The 21291-nt window shown below is 35.2% G+C and overlaps 1 protein-coding gene across 2 annotated transcripts in view; it reads left to right on the top strand.

The window, feature by feature from the left end:
* Positions 1-21291, top strand: part of LOC145670313 (uncharacterized) — an 81050-nt gene that overhangs the window by 32401 nt on the left and 27358 nt on the right. For both annotated transcript variants that reach the window (XM_081738802.1, XM_081738801.1), the window contains exons 5-6: positions 7021-7177; positions 12954-13116. In XM_081738802.1, the coding sequence (XP_081594928.1) occupies positions 7021-7177; positions 12954-13116 (320 nt within the window). The remainder of the gene's footprint in view (positions 1-7020; positions 7178-12953; positions 13117-21291) is intronic.

Here is a 21291-nt window from a genome sequence, read left to right as displayed (position 1 = left end):
CCTCCGTTATTCTTGGAAATTAAGAAATGTTGAAATACTTCACTTGAATTTCTGTTGGTTTAGTTATACGCACACTGATGTGCAGAATTTCGTTCAGTAATTGCTGTTATAATAAGAATATAACTCTGCTTGTAATTTACTCCATGCACAAATCCTGCGGAAGATGGGTTGTTTGTTAGAAAATTAAATTAGCTTCTTCAATCTGATATTTTAGTTGTTTTAAACATGTCCAACCAGCATCGAAAAAAAAACACGTTTAAAACAATTTGTTTAAAACAAACTGAATAAAACAACAGCCCTCGTTTTAAACATGTTTTAAACACTTGTTTTAAACATTTTGTTTTAAACATATCAACCCTGCTTGCTTCTAGCTTCGCGTCTTCTTTTCCTAGTTGAGAGATTGCATCGTCTAGTTATTTACACAAATAATCACTGGATTATTCAATCTGAGCTGTTTGCCCAATATCATTATTTCACTACATTAGTTCTAAGATTATGGACTAGTAGAGTAATTTGAACTCCTGTTTGCCATGTATATTGATATATCCGCACACATTTCCATATTTTAAGACTTGTCCAACTGTTTTGCTCTCTCTAATCAAACACGATCTTGTCGCAATCAATCCAATCAGTCCACTTTTGAAGTTTATTCTGTTTCCCAAGCCAAAGTTCAGGGGGAAAAAAACTTCTTGTTTTCTATAGGTTTTGTAAAGTTGACTGGTTCATTCCAAAATCTATTGCTGTTCTCGAAAATTTTGATTGATAACTAGAATTTTGCGGGTTTTAGAGAGAAACAGGGTATTGCTAGACTAACAGAAAGCGATGCTACTGAAGACTTTTTGAAGATTGAGGATAGTTGGGAAGGAACTTTTCATAGGTTTTACAGTTTTTTTTAGCAAGTATATGAACTAAACTATTTATTAGCATTTATGAAAACAGTATAATAGCAGGACAGTGGAGTAGAAAGGTCGATGACCAAAAATACTGGAAAAAGGACAAGCGTTTTGAGCTCAAGGATTTATGAAAAAAAGTTTATAGAATATATTCAGATAGGAATCTTACGTGTACCGTTCCACACCGACACGATTATCTTTGACCAAAAGAGACAAATATGGAAAAAAAATTGCAGTCCAATAAATGTCTTTCAACTTTCTTCGACCCGATTTTCTTTAACCTAAAAGTTGACAAATATAGAAAGAAATTTGGCAATCAAATTTGCACAATTCGATTGGCGCATTTAAAAAAAAAAAAAAAAAAATCAAAAAGACAAATCTAGAAAAAAAATTGCAATCAATATTTGTCCACTTCCACCAACCAGATTTTCTTTAACCAAAAATAGGAAATGTAGAGAAATTTTGCAGTCAATGTTTATCCACTCCCACCAACTCGAATTTCTTTAATCAAAAAGACAAATCTAGAAAAATAAGCTACGATCAATGTTTTCCCACTTCCACCGAACCGATTTTTATAATCTAAAAATAGAGAAATCTAGAAAAGGAATTTCACCATCATACAGTTTACTTCAACTCCAAAATAGACGAATCTAGGAATTTTTTTTTCAACCAAAATGATAAATTTAGAAAAAAAATACATAATCAATTTTTGTTCTTTTTCACCAACTCGATATGTTTAACCTAGAAATAGGCAATCTGTTTAACCTAGAAATAGGCAATCTAATAAAGATATTTTACAATCAATTTTTTTGCAAATTTTATTGGCCTGATTTTCTTTAATCAAAACTATACAAATCTAGAAAATAAATTTTACAGTCAATTTTTGCACAATTCCACTTACACAGTTCACTTCATCCTCAAAATAGACCAATGTGGAAAATAGTTTTACAATCAATATTTTTGCTTAATTTCTGACTCGATGTTCTGTAACCCAAAACTAGACAAATCTAGAAAATAATTTTGCAATCAGTGTTTATCCACTTCCACTCACCCGATTTTCTTCAACCTAAAAATGGACAAATCTAGACGGGGCCACACTGGCTCAGTGGTAGAGCGTTCATCTCTGGTGTATGGGGTCCTTGGTTCGATCCCAGGTCGCTCAAGAGAACTTTGTGGTGGACAAACACCGTGTGCATGGGTTTCTTCGGGGTTCTCCCGTTTCCTCCCACGTTCTTCATTCCACCATTCCGTTCATTTCTCATCACCATCATCTTCTTAAGTGGGACGTAAAACTTGACAAATTTATATTAGGGTGGTGCACAAAACGAAACTAACAGTGGTTGGGTGTCCACAAGGCTTATTTTATTCCTTCTGATGTGTAGAAATAACTAACGAAATTTCAGGTTTCAGTACAATTAAGTCATATTTACAGGTCGCTCCATTTTGCCATTCTTGGTAGTTGTTGTCAAACCTTTCAAAACAAAATGTCAGTATTTGTATTCTCAATTATAAAAAAACACTTTCTTCAGTGGAACGGGAACATTTTTATGATGGATTTCAACCAATCGAAGACTAAACTGCTTTTGTTCCTCGTGTTTTGTCAAGGCTTCATTATACTTTTGGATGAGACTTATACCTCTTTCAGCTACATCATCATCACAGCGAATTATTTTAATAATTCACAAACTTCTCGAAAAAAAAAAAAATTATCTCGCCATCTAGTGATCACAATGAAAGCTACGAACTTATATCTATCCAGTTATTAGCACAGTTACTGTGTTAAATTACATTGTAGTCTTGACACCTATAATGTAGTATACAGGAATGAAATGGGGCGTATACCCATTACCCACTTAATATTTTTATAGTGCAGCATATATTATTTACTTTAAATTTACGAATGGATGAGTATATACGGAGGTAGGCATACGCTATATTTTCAAAACAATCCAGTGTATATCTCCCAAAAATTCTAGCATTAGATCATTGGTAATACTGCAAGAACAAAAAGGTTTAAAATGGAGCGACCTGTAAATATTGAGCAATAGGGCTGAAGTTTTGTAGCTAAGTTGCTTATGACTCGAGGGGGAAAAAAATAATCCTTGTGGAGGATTATTTTGAACGAGTTGATTTTTTGTTTTTGTTTTGGACCACACACACACACACACACACATATATATATATATATATATATATATATATATATATTGTAGAGATGCAAAAAAGCCGGCTTTTTTGAATCGATGGTTTTTTGCATATAAAAAGCCGGCTTTTGGGGGGAAAAAAACGAGAATTTTGGAAATTTTAGCTTTTTTCATTTTCATGATTTTTCTGTTTAAATAGCTTTCTTATAGTATACTCTAAAGTTAAATAAGATTCCATGACCTGAATGCCATATTTCGCTCTGGAATTCACCATCATAATAGATGGAGCACATGTTTTATGAATTAAAATAAACATAAAGTACGTAGTATTTGAGGGAAATTTTAGAAGCTATTTAACTTTATTTTAACTTCTGAATTATCGACATTTTTTTCTTCTGTAGATCATTTCTTTTTAGTCATCCGTGTTTCACTTCTTAGAGCTTAGTACTCTAGCTTCTAGCACATAATTAAACTTATGTTTTTTAATATATCCATCAGAGCGTACGTTTTTCAATATATCTGTCAGAGCGTACTTCCACATTTACGTTATACTGTAGCTGTGCAATTATTTAACAATAATCTTCCGGACACAACCTTGAATACCATTTGATAGAAATAATCAGTATCGGATTTAGAAAAATATTTGTGAGGGGTTTTCTGAATAATGCTTGGTTTTTCTAAAAATTCCTTACTTTTATTTAAGAGGAGCTTAAGTTTATGAGTACAGGCATAACAAATATTTCGTTTCGTTTGTATATTCAGCTATAATCTTCCAGATACAACCGTGAAGACCATTTTATACTGATAATCAGTGGCGGATTTAGAAAAGTATTTTGAGAGGGGCTTTTCTTATTAATGTTTAGTTTTTCTAAAAATTCCTAATTTTTTATTTGGAGACAGCTTGAAGTTTATGAGTAAAGGCAACACTAATATTTAGTTTGCTTTAGAAATTCCGTAATTTCGGGGTAGAGACTTCAATCCGAGACATTAACACCCTAACCCTCTTCGCAAATCCATCACTGCTGGTAATTAGTAATAACAAAGATTTAAAAACGATTAGAAAGGAAGTCGGCCAGGACTCACAGTACACTCACTACCTCTACATTCACAGATGAAATTAATATAAAACTTTTGTCAAAATGGTCGAATGCGGAGTTGAATCCCGGACTTCACGATAGAAGCGCGAAAGATAACCACTCAGTCATGTTTGTTGTGCAGTTGTGCTTAACTTAAATGTATTCTCTCTCTCTCTTTCTCTATGGCCACAAAAGCTCTCCATTGACTTCTGTCCTTATCAAATTCAATCCAGTTTCTACTCTGTATCCTATTTCTGCTAGATCCATGTTAATACTGTCCTCCCATCTGGGCCTAGGATTTCCTAATGGACGTTTCCCGATTGGATTTCCAGTTAAAACTTTGAAAGCGTTCCTACTTTCTTCCATTCTGGCTACTTGACCTGCCCACTTGAGCCTCCTAGACTTGATGACTCTAACGATGACTCTGACTCGAACCGTATAAATTATGTAGTTTCTCCTTATGATGTTTCCGCCATTCCCCATTCCCGTTCCTCTTGGATACAAATATTCGTCTCAGAATTTTATTCTCAAATAATTTCAGTCTGCGTTCTTCTCTCAGCGTAAGCGACCAGGTTTCACAACCATAAAGCATAATACGCATGGTTATCATTTTATATATTTTAAGCTTTAAATTCCTTGACAGAATTCGCGACGACAAAATATTTTGAAATGAATAATAACAAGAATTTCCTGATTTCAGTCGACATTTAATTTCTTTGTGGATAGATTTTGGTCTGGTAATACTGATCCAAGATATTTGAAAATATCCACTGTGTCGAAAGTATTAATTGATATTTTAACGCATTCATAATTTGCCGTATTACGATCCTTGTAAACTTCCTTGTATTTAGATTTCTCTGCATTTACAGGTACTCATGTCCCTGCAAGCGTTTAATAAGGCCTCTGCATTTCTTTCGATTGTTCTCCTATCATATTTACATCATCAGCATACACCATAACCTGGTGAATACCATTCAACTCTAGGCTCTGGTTCCTATCTTTGATTTTTCTTATAGCGTACTCCGGAACAAAGCTGAATAATAACGGCGATAACGCATATCCTTGTTTCAGGCCAATCTCGACGTAGAAGCTCGCATTTTCTACTCGGACTTTACTCTGGAATTCATTTAAACTCTTAATAAATCTAGCTTTTTTCGGTATCCAAATTCTACAATGTTTCCCTCCTAACCGAGTTGTAAGCATTTCTAAAATCAATAAACACTTGATGTACTGGGTAATATATTCCCATTTCTTTTCGAGTATTTATCGAATGGTAAATATCTGGTAGATTTCGACTAAATCCACACTGATAATCTCCAATAATTTCATCTGTGTATGGGGTCAATCTTATTAATAGAATGTTGGGAAATGCCTCGATAATTATTACAATCAATTTTGTCGTCTTTCTTGTGAATTGGAACAGTGATTGATTCTTCCACTCTTTTTAAATGTATTCCATAGTTTTTCTTTTTTGTAAAAAAAAAAAAAAAAAAAAATCGTAGCGATATGTTGAATTTTTTGTTAAATAGTCAGAGACCTTCAGGAGTGGGTAAACCGTGATGGTGGTTATATATTCTACAGCCTAGGAAACCATACGCTCAGATGAACCGTCTATTACGTATATGATCCATGAACAGAAAATTCGATACTTTCCCGATTCTGAACAAGCTTAAGGAACAGTCAGTGCATTAGAGAATTTGGAGCTTTACCGATTTTGCAGATTCGAAGCACCTGATAGGTGGTAACAGATTATTACGTATGTGATCAATCAGTAAAAAATTTGTTTGAAATATTCATACAATGTATATGAAAGTTAAAAATTTCAAGACTGTACAGAACCACCCGAAACGAAGCTCTTGTGGAGATTTCTCTCATGTTTTCTTTATTTTGCTTCAAAAAGAGGGTGTGTGATATTTTGAAGTAAAAATACTACATACAATTTTGCCAGTTATTGTGTATCATTTTTTAAAAGTACTTAATGTATATAAGAGGTTAAAATATTATTACACAGGTTGGTTAATCCTTTGGAATTCATAATGTGAATATGTTAAGAAATTTAAAAATCTTTTTGAAATTCATGGTTTATTTTCGAGGTTTCATATTATTGTCTGCATCAACTACTAATCAAATGAGTTTTTTGTTGTAGAGAAGCGAAACAAAGTCTGCTTTATCAGTTTAAAGCAAAATTTTGAAAACCCAAAATTTCCCAAGCAAAAAAGCGAAGCAGAAAATCCTAGTTTTTTTTTTCAAAAAAGCCGGTTTTTTTTCGAGCCCTTGCATCTCTAATATATTGTAAGGATTCCCACATCACGACAGAAGCACATGTCAATACAACACGTGTTATTGATTGTAAACAGTGGAGCAGACGAGAAGCCGACACGGAAGACACCGAGGGAAGCCGAAAGAAGTCGGACCTCACGAAAGTACCCGAAGAGGACAAATAAAAGCCCAACCACCGAGGGACCTGGCATCAGTCGACCAACTGATTAACTAACCAACACCTGCCCTGAGGTCGCATTGGACTAGGGGCACACCTATCCTTATCCGAGGTCGCATTGGACTAGGGATCCTTACTACAACCAAGTCTCGCGAAACTGCCTTGGGCTGAGGGGGCTTTCCTTCAAGACTCACCAGAACCAGTAGATGCCTTGCAGACTGCCTTGAGAGAAGGGGCACCGTGCAAAACACCTATTTCCTGTCATCTGGTCAATAACAAGATAGAAACTATTTCACTCTTTGTAATCAAAGACATTTGTAATTAACAATTTTTATAATAAATTGGTGAAGGGGAAAAGACTAGCCCGGACCGTCATTTAGCCTCTACCTATAAAATCATTACAATATATATATATATATATATATATATTATAAGTACGGTTTAACAATATGCCTTTTCCACGCTTTTAGGACCAGAAGGGCACCCAATATGGTCTATTAAACATGATTATGTCATATCTGCTTCTAATGACCATACCATTCAGGTTAACCCGCTTGTACCTAAAGACATGATGAACAAAAGTAAGAACGTGGTACTACGACATATGGAGGGAATTGCTATGCTGAGGTGAGTGCAAAATTTTCTTTATCAAATTTTGACATTTTTTGTTTGATTAATACGAACCCAAGCAGTCGTTTTCTTTATATTTCTCTCTCTCTCTCTCTTTTCTTCCGAGACGAAATTCTATTTGGCCACACTTTTAGTACTAAACGTAAGATCTAACAGTTAATAACAGTCTCGTCGATTAGCCTATTGGAAGACACGGTATCGTTCCGTAAGTTGAGTTCTGACCTTTATTGAACCAAAATTTATTCAGAGAAATTGGAAAAATTTTACCTAACTCAAAATAATGTTCTTACCTTCATTTCACTGTAAAATCAGTTTCAGCAAAGCCCTGTTCCATACCAAAGAAGAAGAGGAAGGAGCTTCAATGAAGTCCCAAGAAACCGTACGATACCTTGTATTAATTATATTTGCATCTTGAAACGCCATGTAACGTGTTTTCCTGTCACCACGGCATGGCGCGTCCTCAGGTTGTGGATCGAGAAGGCCTCTAGATATAGGGGTTTGCTGCGAATATATTGAATAAGCAGTCGCAGGCAGACAACAATCGATGGTTCTCCAGCATGGAGATTTGATGTGAGCTTAACAACCTTATCCTGTAAAAAAAAAAAAAAAAAAAAAAAAAAAGTTCAGAAACAATCGCAGAAGCCTCAGACCACGACTGATAGATAACTTGGCACGACTTCAGCAACGTAAAACGGACATGAGATTTGGAACATGGATTATAAGAAGTCTTTATAGAACAGGTGCGTTTTATAGGACAAATCCGTAACGAGTGAGTTAGAGAAATATAGGATGGATTTGGTAAGAGTTCAGGAAGTTAGATGGAAAGACAAGGAAGCAGTGCAATTCGAAAATTGTACGTTCTTTCACGGGGAAGGAAATACATAAACTAGGAACAGAGTTTTTCGTTCACAAATAAATAATGTAGAGCTTTGCTCCCACATTACGGAGTTTGGGAAGCACAAGACCTACTGGTGAGATTTACCATTTCCATAGATTTCACAAAGAGAATCTTCCTAGCTTTATGTGATATATAGTCTTTGAAGAACGGAAAGAATGCAAATAAAGGTGTTTATGAAGCTATAGGAACATTTTGAGCCTTTTTTTTTTTTTTTTGTATATATTCAGATTCTACAAAGGCATTTAGAACAAAAGAGTGGAAGACAGTTTTAGAGCTATAAAGCTTGCAAACATGATTCCTGCTTTTTCCGTCTGAATGGAAAGAGTATATTACGTCACACAGAGTGCTTTAGACAAGGAGAGGAGGATGAGTTGAATACCAGGGGGCAGTCAGTCGATCGAGACGTGTGTTTCTGAATGCATAAGCACACGGCGCAAGTGTTTGTTAGTAATTTGGACTTAAAGTTTTTGTAACATTTTCTATGCCGCGAACTGTACAACATTCTTACATAATTTGGAATACCAGAAAAGCTAGTTAGATTAATTAAAATGTGTTTAAATGAATCCCGAAGTAAAGTCCGAATAGGAAAATACTTGTCCACGAGCTTTCACGTCGATAATGGCCAGAAACAAAAAGATGCGTTGGTGCCATTATTATTCAACTTCGTTCCGGAGTACGTTATAAGGAAAGTCAAAGATAAAAACCAGGGCCTGGGGCTGAATGGTATTCACCAAATTATGGCGTGTGCTGGTGATTTAAATCTGATAGGGAATGATAGGAGAACAATAGGAAGAATTGCAGAGATTCCATTAAATGCTTTCAGGGGCATCGGTTTAGAACTAAATGCAGAACAAACTAAATACATGGAAATTCACTGGGATCGTAGTACTGCAAATTATGAATACGTCAAAATATCAAGTAATACTTTCGACAAAATGGATACTTTCAAATATCTAGGTCAATATTAACACACCAAAATTATGTCCATGAAGAAGTTAAATGTCGAGTGAAAGAAAGGAATTCGGGTTGTTATTCAGTTCAAAATCTTTTGTCTTCGCGAATTCTGTGGAAGAATTTGAAGCTTATAATATATAGAACAATAATCATGCTTGTTGTATTTGTATGTTTGCGAAACATGATCTGCTTACTCTGAATAAGAACGCAGACTGAAAGTATTTGGGAATAGAATCCTGAGGCGAATATTCGAACCCAAGAGGAACGAGAATGGAGAATGGCGGAAACTTCATAGTGAGGAACTACATAATTTGTACCGTTTACCAAACATTAAACCTAGGAGGCTCAGGTGAGGAGGTCATGTAACTAGAATGAAAGAAAGTAGGAACGCTTTCAAAATTTTAACTCAAAATGCAGTCGAAAAACGAGCATTAGGAAAACCTAGGCGCAGATGGGAGGACAATATTAAGATAGATCTCGCAGAAATAAAAGTACAAAATATAGACTGAATCCAGTTGGCTAAGAACAGAAGTCAATGGAGAGCTTTTGTGAATGCGGCATTGAGCTACCGGGTTTTATAGGCCATAGAATTGTTTTTTTTAGCATCTTGAAACATGTAGAAACGATCTGTGTGGAAAATAAAATATTTGTCACCGGAGGAAAAAGTGGTCCTGTGCAACACGAACTACATACGTTCTATTGTAAGTTGACGCCATCTTATTTTAGTGACAAGGGTATGTAGGGTGGAACCAACGGTTTCAAATACAGGCAAATACAAAATTAGATTGCGCTCTGGTACCAACATTGTTTTCAGTATAACCTTCCTTAAAATTCTTTCTTGTGCACAGACTCTCGTTTCTGCTTCAATCTCGATTTTTTGATATGTCATCCTGTGCCGGCATTTCTGCGGCTATGCGTAAATACAAACTTGGTTGTTGGGCTCCTAGTAAATTGTTTTATACTCATTGTTGCGCTCGTATTATACACATTTCCTTGTTATTATTATCAGATAGGGTTGTTTTGTTCGCTGAGAACCTACATTAGTGTTTCACATTACATGAAGTGATAGAAGTATACTTAATCATTTAGCCTATATCTACAATCCATATTAGAATGATAGTGTTCTCTGTACAACGAATGTTGATCATGGAAAGTTACATGCGAAGCGCATTGATTAAGGAAGGGCAGGAACCCTTCATTGATAAATAACCAGAAACAAGTCTGCCAATTAAATAGTGTATGCAGTGTGTGGTATGAAATTACAACGATAACTGGTTCCTTTTAATTATTAACTTAAGCCATTAAAAATGACGACAACTTCTATGCAGTCCCTTCCATTTATTTATATCTTTCTATCTGTTGTCTTGACAACGACGTCTCCAAAACCTTATTATTTAAAACATATTGGAACATCTAACATTATCGATAATCATATTATTTTTTAAAACATTTCTTTTTCTTCTTCTGATCGTAAAATCAGCCAGCCTAGTACATATTTAGAATAACTTATGCCCCAAAATTACTAATATACAATGTACTGTTGTAAAATGACGTGAAACCAGCTCTGTTACCAATCTCAAGAAGCAGAGGTTTTGCACCTGAAAAAATCCACAACACTAAGCAGCTGATAGAGCCAGCTCCCATAAATCAACTTGAATATCATGAACGAAGTAGTCTGAAATTTCTGCACCAGAGATTGTGCCTTATTACATGTGTTCAACAACTGAAAGAGCCCGTCAAAGATACAATGCGTACAGTACTAAATATGGTAGCTGATGTAGTTACAGGAGAAATTTTGGTCACTTTATGGTGATCGAAGGGTAGCTTCACCTGCCCGGTTAATAGGAATGCACTAGTATTTTAAAAATCCTCACTTGGTTCATGAAGAGGCACGTTTCTTGCTACCAGAAAATTAGTGTTTGGTGCGTAATGTCAGGAACACAAATAGTGGAGCCTTCCCCGCTGGTCTGGTGGCTGGCGTCGCACCTCTGGTGCACGGGGTCTCGAGTTCGATTCCTAGTTGGGGAGCCTTGAAATTTAAAGGCATGTGGTTCAGATTAAGGATAAAAGTATCTTCATAGTGTTTCACGCAGGTCATTATATCTGGACATGAAGTGATTTGTTGACTCCAAATAACCATTTCTCCTTTCATTTTCTCTTTTTTTACATTTTTCAAACTCAAGTCCGCTTAGGATGAGAGATATGTCCCTTGAAAATGTTATTTTGTGATTTATAGCGGTAAGTTTGAAGAGTTACCTTTTATTTGCTATTGTTAATAGTACATTTTTTTATTACATGCAATAACAAAAGAATGTGCTTACAAATTATTTATTCACTTCAATTGATATCTTCCTTTCTGAACAGATTGAAGAATAATAAACGAATAATTACGTTGTATGCTCAGTTTTGAACCATATTAGCAAACATTACACAATAATGGTTTGCTTGGTTTCCATTGTTCAATACATTTTTTTTTTTTTCGTTAAATATTTATGTTGGAATTTAGTGAATATAATTAGAGGATATGGTAATATTTAATTTGTTCTACACTTCAAATAATTCAGTTTCAATACATACATAATTTATGTAGCCTCATTGACTACGGTTCAATGTAATAGGTTCAAATACACTAATGCATATTACGGAGAAGCATAACTATACCGGTAAAAAAAATTTCACAATAAGACGGTATTGTAAAGCACCCAAAATCCAATAATTTCGTATATTTATTGTGAGAATTGTATGGAACGGAAACTGTAAACAACTTAGTTGTTTAAGGAAATAAACGAGGTAACGTAGACATCACGCCACAGATAGAGGATATATTCATATAAGTAAGTACATAGTAAGAAGTTTCATAAGATGGTCTGTCCTAAGCTCTATGTTGCAACTAAGAAGTTCATAGATCCCAGAAAACGAGGGATCTTGGAGGATACCAAGGATTAGCTCAGCGGTGGGAAGGTGAGACAACTAGAGATTTATTGCAGCAGATTCGTCTAGTGGGTATTACATTAAATTTACAATATTAGGATAAATATAATAGTTAAGACCTTGTGCCCTTACTGTCAAGCAGACCTTAAAAGACAGAGTTATTCGGATCCTATCAGGCTGTAATATGATGTCAAACGCATCTCAAATAAGTCTAAAATCTATTTCGTTTCTAATTCCTAGAAATTATCTGATGACAACACTCAAGTTGTCATCTTTAGCTGTGATATAGTTTTCTTATAAGTTACACTCTGGCCCAGTGTTGAGAAGTTCTTTGCTTTAAGCTAAACTGAACAGCAATTTGTAACACACGTTAAAATAATTAATTGACGCCATACATGATTAGAGCAGGAACATAAGTGCATTTGAAGCATTTGAATTTGTTTGCAAACTATCGATGAAGACATCCAAGATATGGTTTCAATAATTTGTTTTCTGAATGTTACCGACAAGCTTAACCATACCGGCAAAACTTTCTCATTATATAACGGAAGCCATGTGACGTGATTAATATATAAACCACTAATGAAGTTCCTATTGAAAATGTCGATACTAATGAATATTTAAATTCATTTAATATGTAAGATAAAAGTTATTTTATTCAATTCAATATTTTAGTATGTTAGTGTTCTAAAGCATTACGTAAAAATGTCTCAGTTTGATTTTTTTACAACCATGAACAGGTATTTTTTTAACTTTTGCCATCATACAAATTTCTGTTTTAGTTCTGCGCTACGGTGGAATGATATTAAAATAATTACTTACATCGTTTCAATGTACTTCCTTTGCCCTTGTATACTTGAAAATTAAATGTAGAGTAATCAGTTGATATATTAGGAGCAGCTGTTCCTTGTTCCATGAAATTATAATTTTATTTTTTAACTTTAAACATGTGTTCCGTTGCAATTGTCTGAAAATTTGTTCTTATTACAGGGTATATGAAAATTTCTTTGTAGCTCTTTCACACGATGAGAGAATTAGCATTTGGCATGTTTCACCACCAGAACTGCAATTTGATAAATGCACTGTGACAGAACTGGTCCGTACGCGACAGTACCCCGATATTTTGGTGTCTGTGGGAATTTGGAAGACAAAGGTACAATAATAGAAGCTAATATGTACAGTGTGTATCCAAATAAAATGGGCAGATTTGGATTGAATGAAACCTAAACTTAACTTTAAGTAGTATAGGCGTTGCTGTTAGGAATACAAATACTACCAAATAATTGTTAGAAGAACACAATCACATTTTCAATGTGGTAGTTAATAGTGTATTATTTTACATATACGGAACATAAATAACTAAACAATATGTGTCAGCAGAATAAAAACTCAGTTACATGTTACTGGCAATGAACAATGTACCTTTTAGCTCCATAAAAGTGTGTTTAATCTCGATTTTCTCACAAAGTTCCGTCAGAATTCAAAGTTCCGTCAAAGAGAATTCAGCGTCAAGCTTAGACACAGACAACGCGTGTGCTCCGGGGATCAAGAAACTAAGTGCATGTGATCCTAGGTTAAATTTTAGATAGGGATGCATATGTGTAGAATAATAATTTATCAATACCTACAGTATTTTAAAGTCTTCAGGTTTACAGCATATCGAGGAACAAACAATATAACATTACAACAATAATAATAATCCATGGATGTAATTTTGTATAATTATTTCATTAAAGAATTTCGTGTTTGATGTTGTTAATTTATATCTTTTTAAATGTAAAATGCTTTATGTAAGTTACAAGACAGTTAAATCGTTTTCTGTTTTCACTCAAATTATCCTCAAATGACGTTTGAAATTCATAGACAAAATCTTAATGTTTAGGAATTTGGTTCAATATAAAGTTTAGGAAATCGTGCTAAAAAAAAAAAAAAAAAAAAAAAAAATGCCTTTGCAATGTAAAAATAATTTCACGGTTCATTTTATTTCAGCAGATCTTGATAGTCTTTCTCGTCTCTCAGGAAGAATTTGGAAACCATTTGGTCTATTTAATATACTATATATATACAGTGGAGTCTCGTTAATTCGAACTTGGATAATTCGAAATATTGGATAATTCGAACAGAAGTCCATTCCCCTTAAAAACTGTATTGAAAACAATAGTAAAAAATCATGGATAAATCGAACTTTTGAACCTATGTTTTGGATAATTCGAAGTAAATACAGTTCAAAATTTTTAATGTTGGACAGATGTAAACAGAGAAATACAGTTTTAACGTGTTTTCAGTTATCCAGATGCAGCCATAGGGAAGAGTAAAACAAAAGATAAATAGAAAATCTATGTAATTATAAAGATGAAGGTGAGTTGGGGAAGAAGTAAACATAGAGAACGTGTGCCAATCTCATCTTGTTTCAGAATTGGCTGAAAATTTAAGATGAATTTTATCCGTATTCCACGCAATACATGAAATTCAAGATTTATTGACCGTACAAAACAATCAAATTAAAGCAAATGAGATTTACTTCTTAAAAGTGAGAACAGAATATTCAAATTATTACTGGTGTTTAATTGTTTGGGCTATTCAATGTATGTTGTAGTGTTGTACGCAAACATATTTTCCATTGTACAATTAGTTTTAATTATGTGGAGTCAATGTCGTTTGTTAGTTTGCGGTATTCGATCACGCAAATAGTAAGGTGCTTAAAAGGTAAAGTCTACACCATATGAGTATGCTATTGATGCTCAGTACTTTGGTTTGTTCGTTGTAATATATGTGAAAATGAATGTTGTTGGATAATTCGAATTTTGGATAATTCGAAGTTTTTTCGTGTCCCCTTGGACTTCGAATTAAAAAGAGTCCAACTGTATATATATATATATAGTGGTGTATTTACGATTTTGTTTCGGAGAGGGGGGTATTTGCTAACTTTATTCCTGGAAATGTGAAAATTCTGGAAGGTATTTAATTTACTTTTCGGGAGAGGCGGCTTATGCCCTGAAGCTCCCCTTAAATACGCTACTTATATATATTATATATATATATATATATATATATATATATATATATATATAGTGAGACATTAGTGCCGAAGCTTTGAGCACCCATTGACAAACTTAAAAGTTGGCGCCTATACTCCCAAGCCTGTCATTTTATTCATCTCAGTATTATTTATCGGCTGATATACGAGTACATATCTCATTGTAAAACAATATTATACCACTTGGCGTAACAGACCATTTGATGACCTGAGGCGCTCCAACGCCATCTGTCAGCGACCGGCTGAACTACGTCCAGCTTAGCGGCGAACACGTGGTCAGCGCGCTGTGTCGTCCTGTCACTAATCGGCATATCGGGAGCTTTCTAGACCTAATGGCCGTCAGGTCAGTCTTTCATTCACGTGAGTCCCCAGTCTGCCTCACGACGCTGGGTGGACGCTGAAAATTGGGAAGCACCGGCCGGGAATCAAACCAGGGACCACGTGGGCGTGAGTCCAACGCTCAAACCATTAGACTACGGTGTCCCCAACAATATTATAGTTAACAAAAAATAAATAAATAAAAGTCGTAGAGTTACTCTGTATTTTAGGCTGTATCTCAGTAACTATACTGTGCTCTGTCGTCTTGATAGTGTCATCACATGAAGCATGATAAGAGTACATGTATACTTCTGTATCAGTTTCATCTTTATAGATGGCGTGTTTGCGGAGTGGCATCGGGTTTATGGTAAACCAAACTCTTTTATATATTTACTCTGACCGTCGAGGAGACAAAAGAATCTCAAAACTACTCGATGGATCATCATCAAATTTGGTTAGAGGGTCTAAAGTTAAAAATAGAGTTCGTTGATGGAGGCGATTTCGAACCGGAAGTGGTAGAAATCAATCATTTCCGTTTTTTTACGTTGACCACAACAGAAAAAGGTAATAGATAGCAAGAAATTGTTTTCTGTGATCGATTAAGCGTTTCAAAAACATATTTCATATCCATCCTTAACTCTGTGCTAAACCCGGGAATGATGGAAATCCACTACAACTTCCGGTTTCAGTATTGTTCTAGATAACACGAAAACGATAAGAAGTAGCGAGAAGTGGTGTTCTGGAATCGATTCATTTTAAGAATAAGTACTATCTTTTCTTATCTTCCTATTCAACCAGCAAGTCACAAGTCAACCACCCAGTGTTCACGTTGATCGCCATAGAATAAAAGCCATAATAGATAGGGAGAAGCGGTTTTCTGTTATCAGTTAAGCTTCCGAAGAGTATATTCCGTCTCCACTCCAATCTCTTTACTAAAACCGGAAGTGACAGAAGTCAGCCACTTCTGGTTTGAACGTTCATCGTTTTAGAGTAAAAACGATAACGTATAGCATAAAGCAGTTTTCTGGAATCAATTAAGTGTTCCCAAAATACATTTCATCCTAATTCTTAACTTTACTAAAACCGGAAGTGCTAGAAATATACTACCACTTCCGGTTTCAACGTGGTTCACATATGGCACTACTACTACTTGCTTAGTTTGCTACGATATTAGTTTTTCTCTGTTTCCTCCAGGAGTGCGTTCAGCAATATTATCCTGTTTAGCCTAATTACATCTATTGATTGGTATATGTCGTATCCGTATACTTTTATTATTATTATTATTATTATTATTATTATTATTATTATTATTATTATTATTATTATTATTATTATTATTATTATTATTATTATTATTATTATTGCGGTTATGCTATGAGTTATCTATGATCTACATAGAACGGGACGTATGCAAGAGGTGTCATAGCAATAACCAAAACTTTCTTAATAATCTAGACATCTATAAGTTTGTACATCAATAAATTCGTCATTAATCATTTTGGTTGAAATAAAAGAATAGGATCTATGGGGAATGTTTTTAATGTATGTAATTTTGATCAGTAGTGTCTATTTGAAACTTCCCAAGCACTGACTCATGACTAGGCATTGACAAATATGAAACAGGTACATACCTTTTCTTATTGATGTCGTCTAGATGAACAATATGATCCACACTAGTAACAAGGTGTTCCTCCTGATAGGTCTTCGAAGCTACTACTGCCTGACTTTGGAAAAGCCCAATAGTTTTGTTACTCGACTCGAGACGAGGTTATGGAACTTCCTGTACTCTTGGTGGAATACGTAAAGACGTAAACCTCTGAAATTCACTTTTGTCATCATATTTGTCAATGCATGGATCTTACATGTTGAATTGTGAAAGCTAGCTGACTTTAGTGCTTGGCAACGATTTCAAAGACGGAATTACATAACAGTTTTACAGATAAAGAATTCATTAATTAATCACAATTTAGTTTTGAAATATCTATCATTTCCTTTCGCTGTTCGTTGAATGTCCTTTGAAGAACATTGAACTAAAGGGTACAATCACGGCCGAAGCTTAACGATCATATCGATGAGCGTCCGTGACATTATTATTATTATTATCTAATAACTTTGTAGAATTAATAAATATATCTATAATGAGAGAATTTACACGTGAAATAGAAGATTATGGTAAAAATTACGAATCGCAGTTGTGTTTTGAATATTACGTTTATCAGATTGCCACTTCCAAAGCAGTATAGTTCAAATTCGGACAGGCGGCGAGGGAAATTACTCACAAAAGATTCCACTATACCAATTATAAGGTAACCAAAAATCTTTTTACCGTTTATGACGTCTCATTAATCATGCGCTCACGGAGAGAGAACGAAATGACGCATGTGGTTGCAAAGCGATCGGGAGTTAGTTTCACCATCGATCTTCAGTAATAGAGGCACATTGCACATATACATCAGTCATAGCTCGTCCAGTGTCGAAGAGAAATAGAGTTATGAAAAGAGCTTGTTCGCGTGTGTTTATTGCATGAATTTAAAGTGGACTTCTCAGCTGCCGCATATGTCAGGCATTTGGGGAGAATGCCCTGAACGAACGCACCGCCAGGCATTGGTTCCAGAAGTTCCGTTCGGGAGCCTTTTGGATGAACCTCGCAGTGAATGACCACATGTGTTTGATGACGAAGCCCTGAAAGCAGCCATCAATGAGGACAATGGTCTAACGTGATGAACTTGCAGAAAGGTTCCATGTTTCTGCTGAAACAGTCAAGACTGCTCCTACATGGGATAGGGAAGTCATGCAAGTTAAACAAGTGGGTACCCAACACATTGTCGGCAGCTGACAAGAAACAACGACGTGACAGCCTGTTTGTCCTTGCTCACTCGGCACCTGAACACACTCGTTTGATCGCGACGGAAAGTAGGTCCTGTATGACACTCCCAAGCGTACCGGACATTGGTTGTCGCCACGTAACCCTGCTTCCTCACACTTCAAGACCACCTCTGCACCCACGAAAGGTTATGTTCTCTGTATGGTGGAATTGTCGGCATTATGAGGTCCTTACACATGGACAAACCATTATTGCTGACCTGTACTCTCAGCAGTTTAAATGGATGTGCTGTTCCTGCACGACAATGCTAAGCCACATGTGGCAGAGAGGACCCGGGAGACCTTTCAGCAAGTTAGTTGGACATCGTGCCATGTACCATATTTACCGAACCTTGTGTCAGCAGGTTACCACGTGTTTCATTCCCGTGACAGCCACCTTCGTGGGAGATCCTTCGTAAAGACATGCTTAACTCACAGAGTTCTTTGCATCCTTGACCGCCGAGTTTTTCCACCAAGGTATTGTCCAGCTGCAGGAACATTGGAAAAACTGGTTGGATGCTGATAGAGATGGATTCTAAACCTAAAGATACATACCAGCCACTGTATTGCTTTTTGTTTATCATTTCTCTAGAACGGCAAGAAATTTTTGGCTATCTTGTATTAGCGTGTAACGAAAAAATGTCCAATGATGGGACGTATATCAATCGATAAATCTTATTAATCTGAATAAAATGATGTGTACCAGTATAAAATCTCATGCGTAGTTTTTGAGAAAATGGAGATAAAATGTGTATAAATATAAAAGTTGATACTGTTCGCGAAGCATACTACTTATTGATATGAAACATACTCAAATATACCCTCGTTAAGCTCTTCAGTGGGATACTAGCAAGACAACAATTCATATTATGATTAACGACATACAGTATAAAATAATCGTTAATTCTTAAATTTTAATTTCTCTTTAACTAAAATATTGTCCAAATATAAGACATGAGTTGATAGAACACATCCAGGTGAACAAGTAACTTCTCAAGTGCTCAAGTGTAGATTTTGAGAAAATTGGATGGTGGTTCAACGGTGCAGCGTTTACCTCTAGTGTGTAGGGTCCCTGGTTCGATTCCTGGTCAAGTAAGTTTGTGGCAGACGGCATCGTGGCTGTGAGTTTTCTCGGGATACTTCCGTTTCCTCCTGCATTTTCATTCCCCCTTTTCCCCATGGCCATAGATGCTGAAAGCCCAGAAATCTAACTCCTAAATCCTCCTAAATTTCTTCCTATCATCATTCACTTGTCTTAATTACTCGTCTCACTTAGGTTAAAGAGCATAATCGTTGGACGTAAAACTGAAAGATTTAATTTTTTTCAAAATAAAATTTTGTACAAATAGCATCATTAGCATCAATAGCATCACTCTTAGGCTTTACATAACACGGGGTTTTCCGAAATTCAAACCATCAAAGGGGGAAAAGGGTTCTTGAAACCATTTTCATCTATTAACAAATCTCTGAAACTGCTAACTTCTAACCTATAAGAAGTATATCATTTTGTGGTTGTTATCTGGCTCACTTTCTAAATTTCATTCACTAAAATTCTTAAAACAGATATAGATTTTGTTTTATCATGTTTTGTATTTGTTGAAGGTATTGTAATGAATAAAATCGTTAGGTAAGTTTGTTTATAATTCTTGTTGTGCTCATTAAAACTTGCATATAGTCTCGTTCAAAAGTGAGAGCTCCTTCGTAGCTAAGCGGTTAGCATACGCACCTTTGGAATGGGAGACCGGGGTTCGACACCCAGCGGGAGCTCATGTGGTTCGGATTCCACGTTAGTAGGTCCACGTCTCATATAGCCTCGATGCTGAACGGGACGTTAAACTCAAAATCAATTCGTTCAAAAGTGAATTTCCTCAAGTAAGTTTTATCCACAATAATTTGCGAATAAATTTCTATCACAGATTTCATTTTTCCGCAAATATGTGTGACTAATTAAATAAAACTTTACCTTTGTTGTTGCGTAGTTGTTTTCTTTTCCCAACATATTTCTCTCACCTTTTGTGCTATGGGCATCATTCCAGGAACGAATAAAATTTGAATTTCTACTCCTCTTGTATGCTGAGTCTTTTTAAACTGTTTTATACATTTTTTCTTTATATTGAACTTGAAATTGTGTAGAATATAAATTTGTTGTTAAAACATTATATATATATATATACTAAATCGGCACTACGAACAACTTGGTAATATGCTTACAATTTAATATCTGTTGATTCCAATGTTACCAGTTACCAACATTTGTTGATGGATACCTGACATCAAGTGTAGTAAAACATTTTATCAAGATATCACTGTGTTTGTTGACATTAATGGTTCAGCAAAGATAGACTAGTTCTTTGGTTTAATTACAATATATTCTTACGTAGTATCCTGCTCAGAAAATTAAATTTTAAAAAAGTAGCATGTGAAATAGTAGAAACTAAAGCTTTGTCCAAAGGAATTTCGTTCCAATGACGATGCCCACAGCAAAAGGTGGGCGAAATAAATTAGGAAAAGTAATAAATCTAGTCAATTCCCTTCTTCAAAAGACTAATCATTGTTTTTGCAGCCACAGCTTCCTCCTTTCAGCCTACGCAACAAGCAAGGTAAACTTTTATTCTGTACAATATGTTTCTTGTGAATTAGAGATGAAGTGAGCTAATTATACAGGGTGTCCCAGGAGGAAGGGCAATATTTTGGGAAATGATAGTATGGGTAATTCTAAGTAAAAAGGTTCATATGAATCGGAATTTGGAAAAATTCCGGTCATGAAATCAGAGAACGGTCATAAATGTCAAGAAAAGTCACGAAATATAGCTTTTGGGTCAAGATTTTGTTTTTATCTGTACAAATATAAGTAGAAACTGGAACATTTTGTTCTATGAAACGTCAAAATTCACCGCCGAAAATGTCTATAGTCGGCTTTAGACACTACCAAATTGCAAGCAAAGCACACTTCTGTCGCATGCATGAAAATTCGGCCTAATTCGCACCCAAATTCGGTCTTGAGATTGGCCCTCAGGGAATGTTAAGATTGTATAAGTGAATTAATTGGCAAAACTGAACTCTGTATATAAAGTATTTCTTTTTACACCTATTTGCTAGTGGTGCGGGAGA

This window comes from Thermobia domestica, chromosome 14, assembly GCF_964235325.1.
Source record: "Thermobia domestica chromosome 14, izTheDome1.hap1.1, whole genome shotgun sequence".
Classification (NCBI taxonomy): Eukaryota; Metazoa; Arthropoda; class Insecta; order Zygentoma; family Lepismatidae; genus Thermobia; species Thermobia domestica.
The sequence above is the reverse complement of the archived record's forward strand: the minus strand, read 5'-3'. Positions and strand labels throughout refer to the sequence as shown.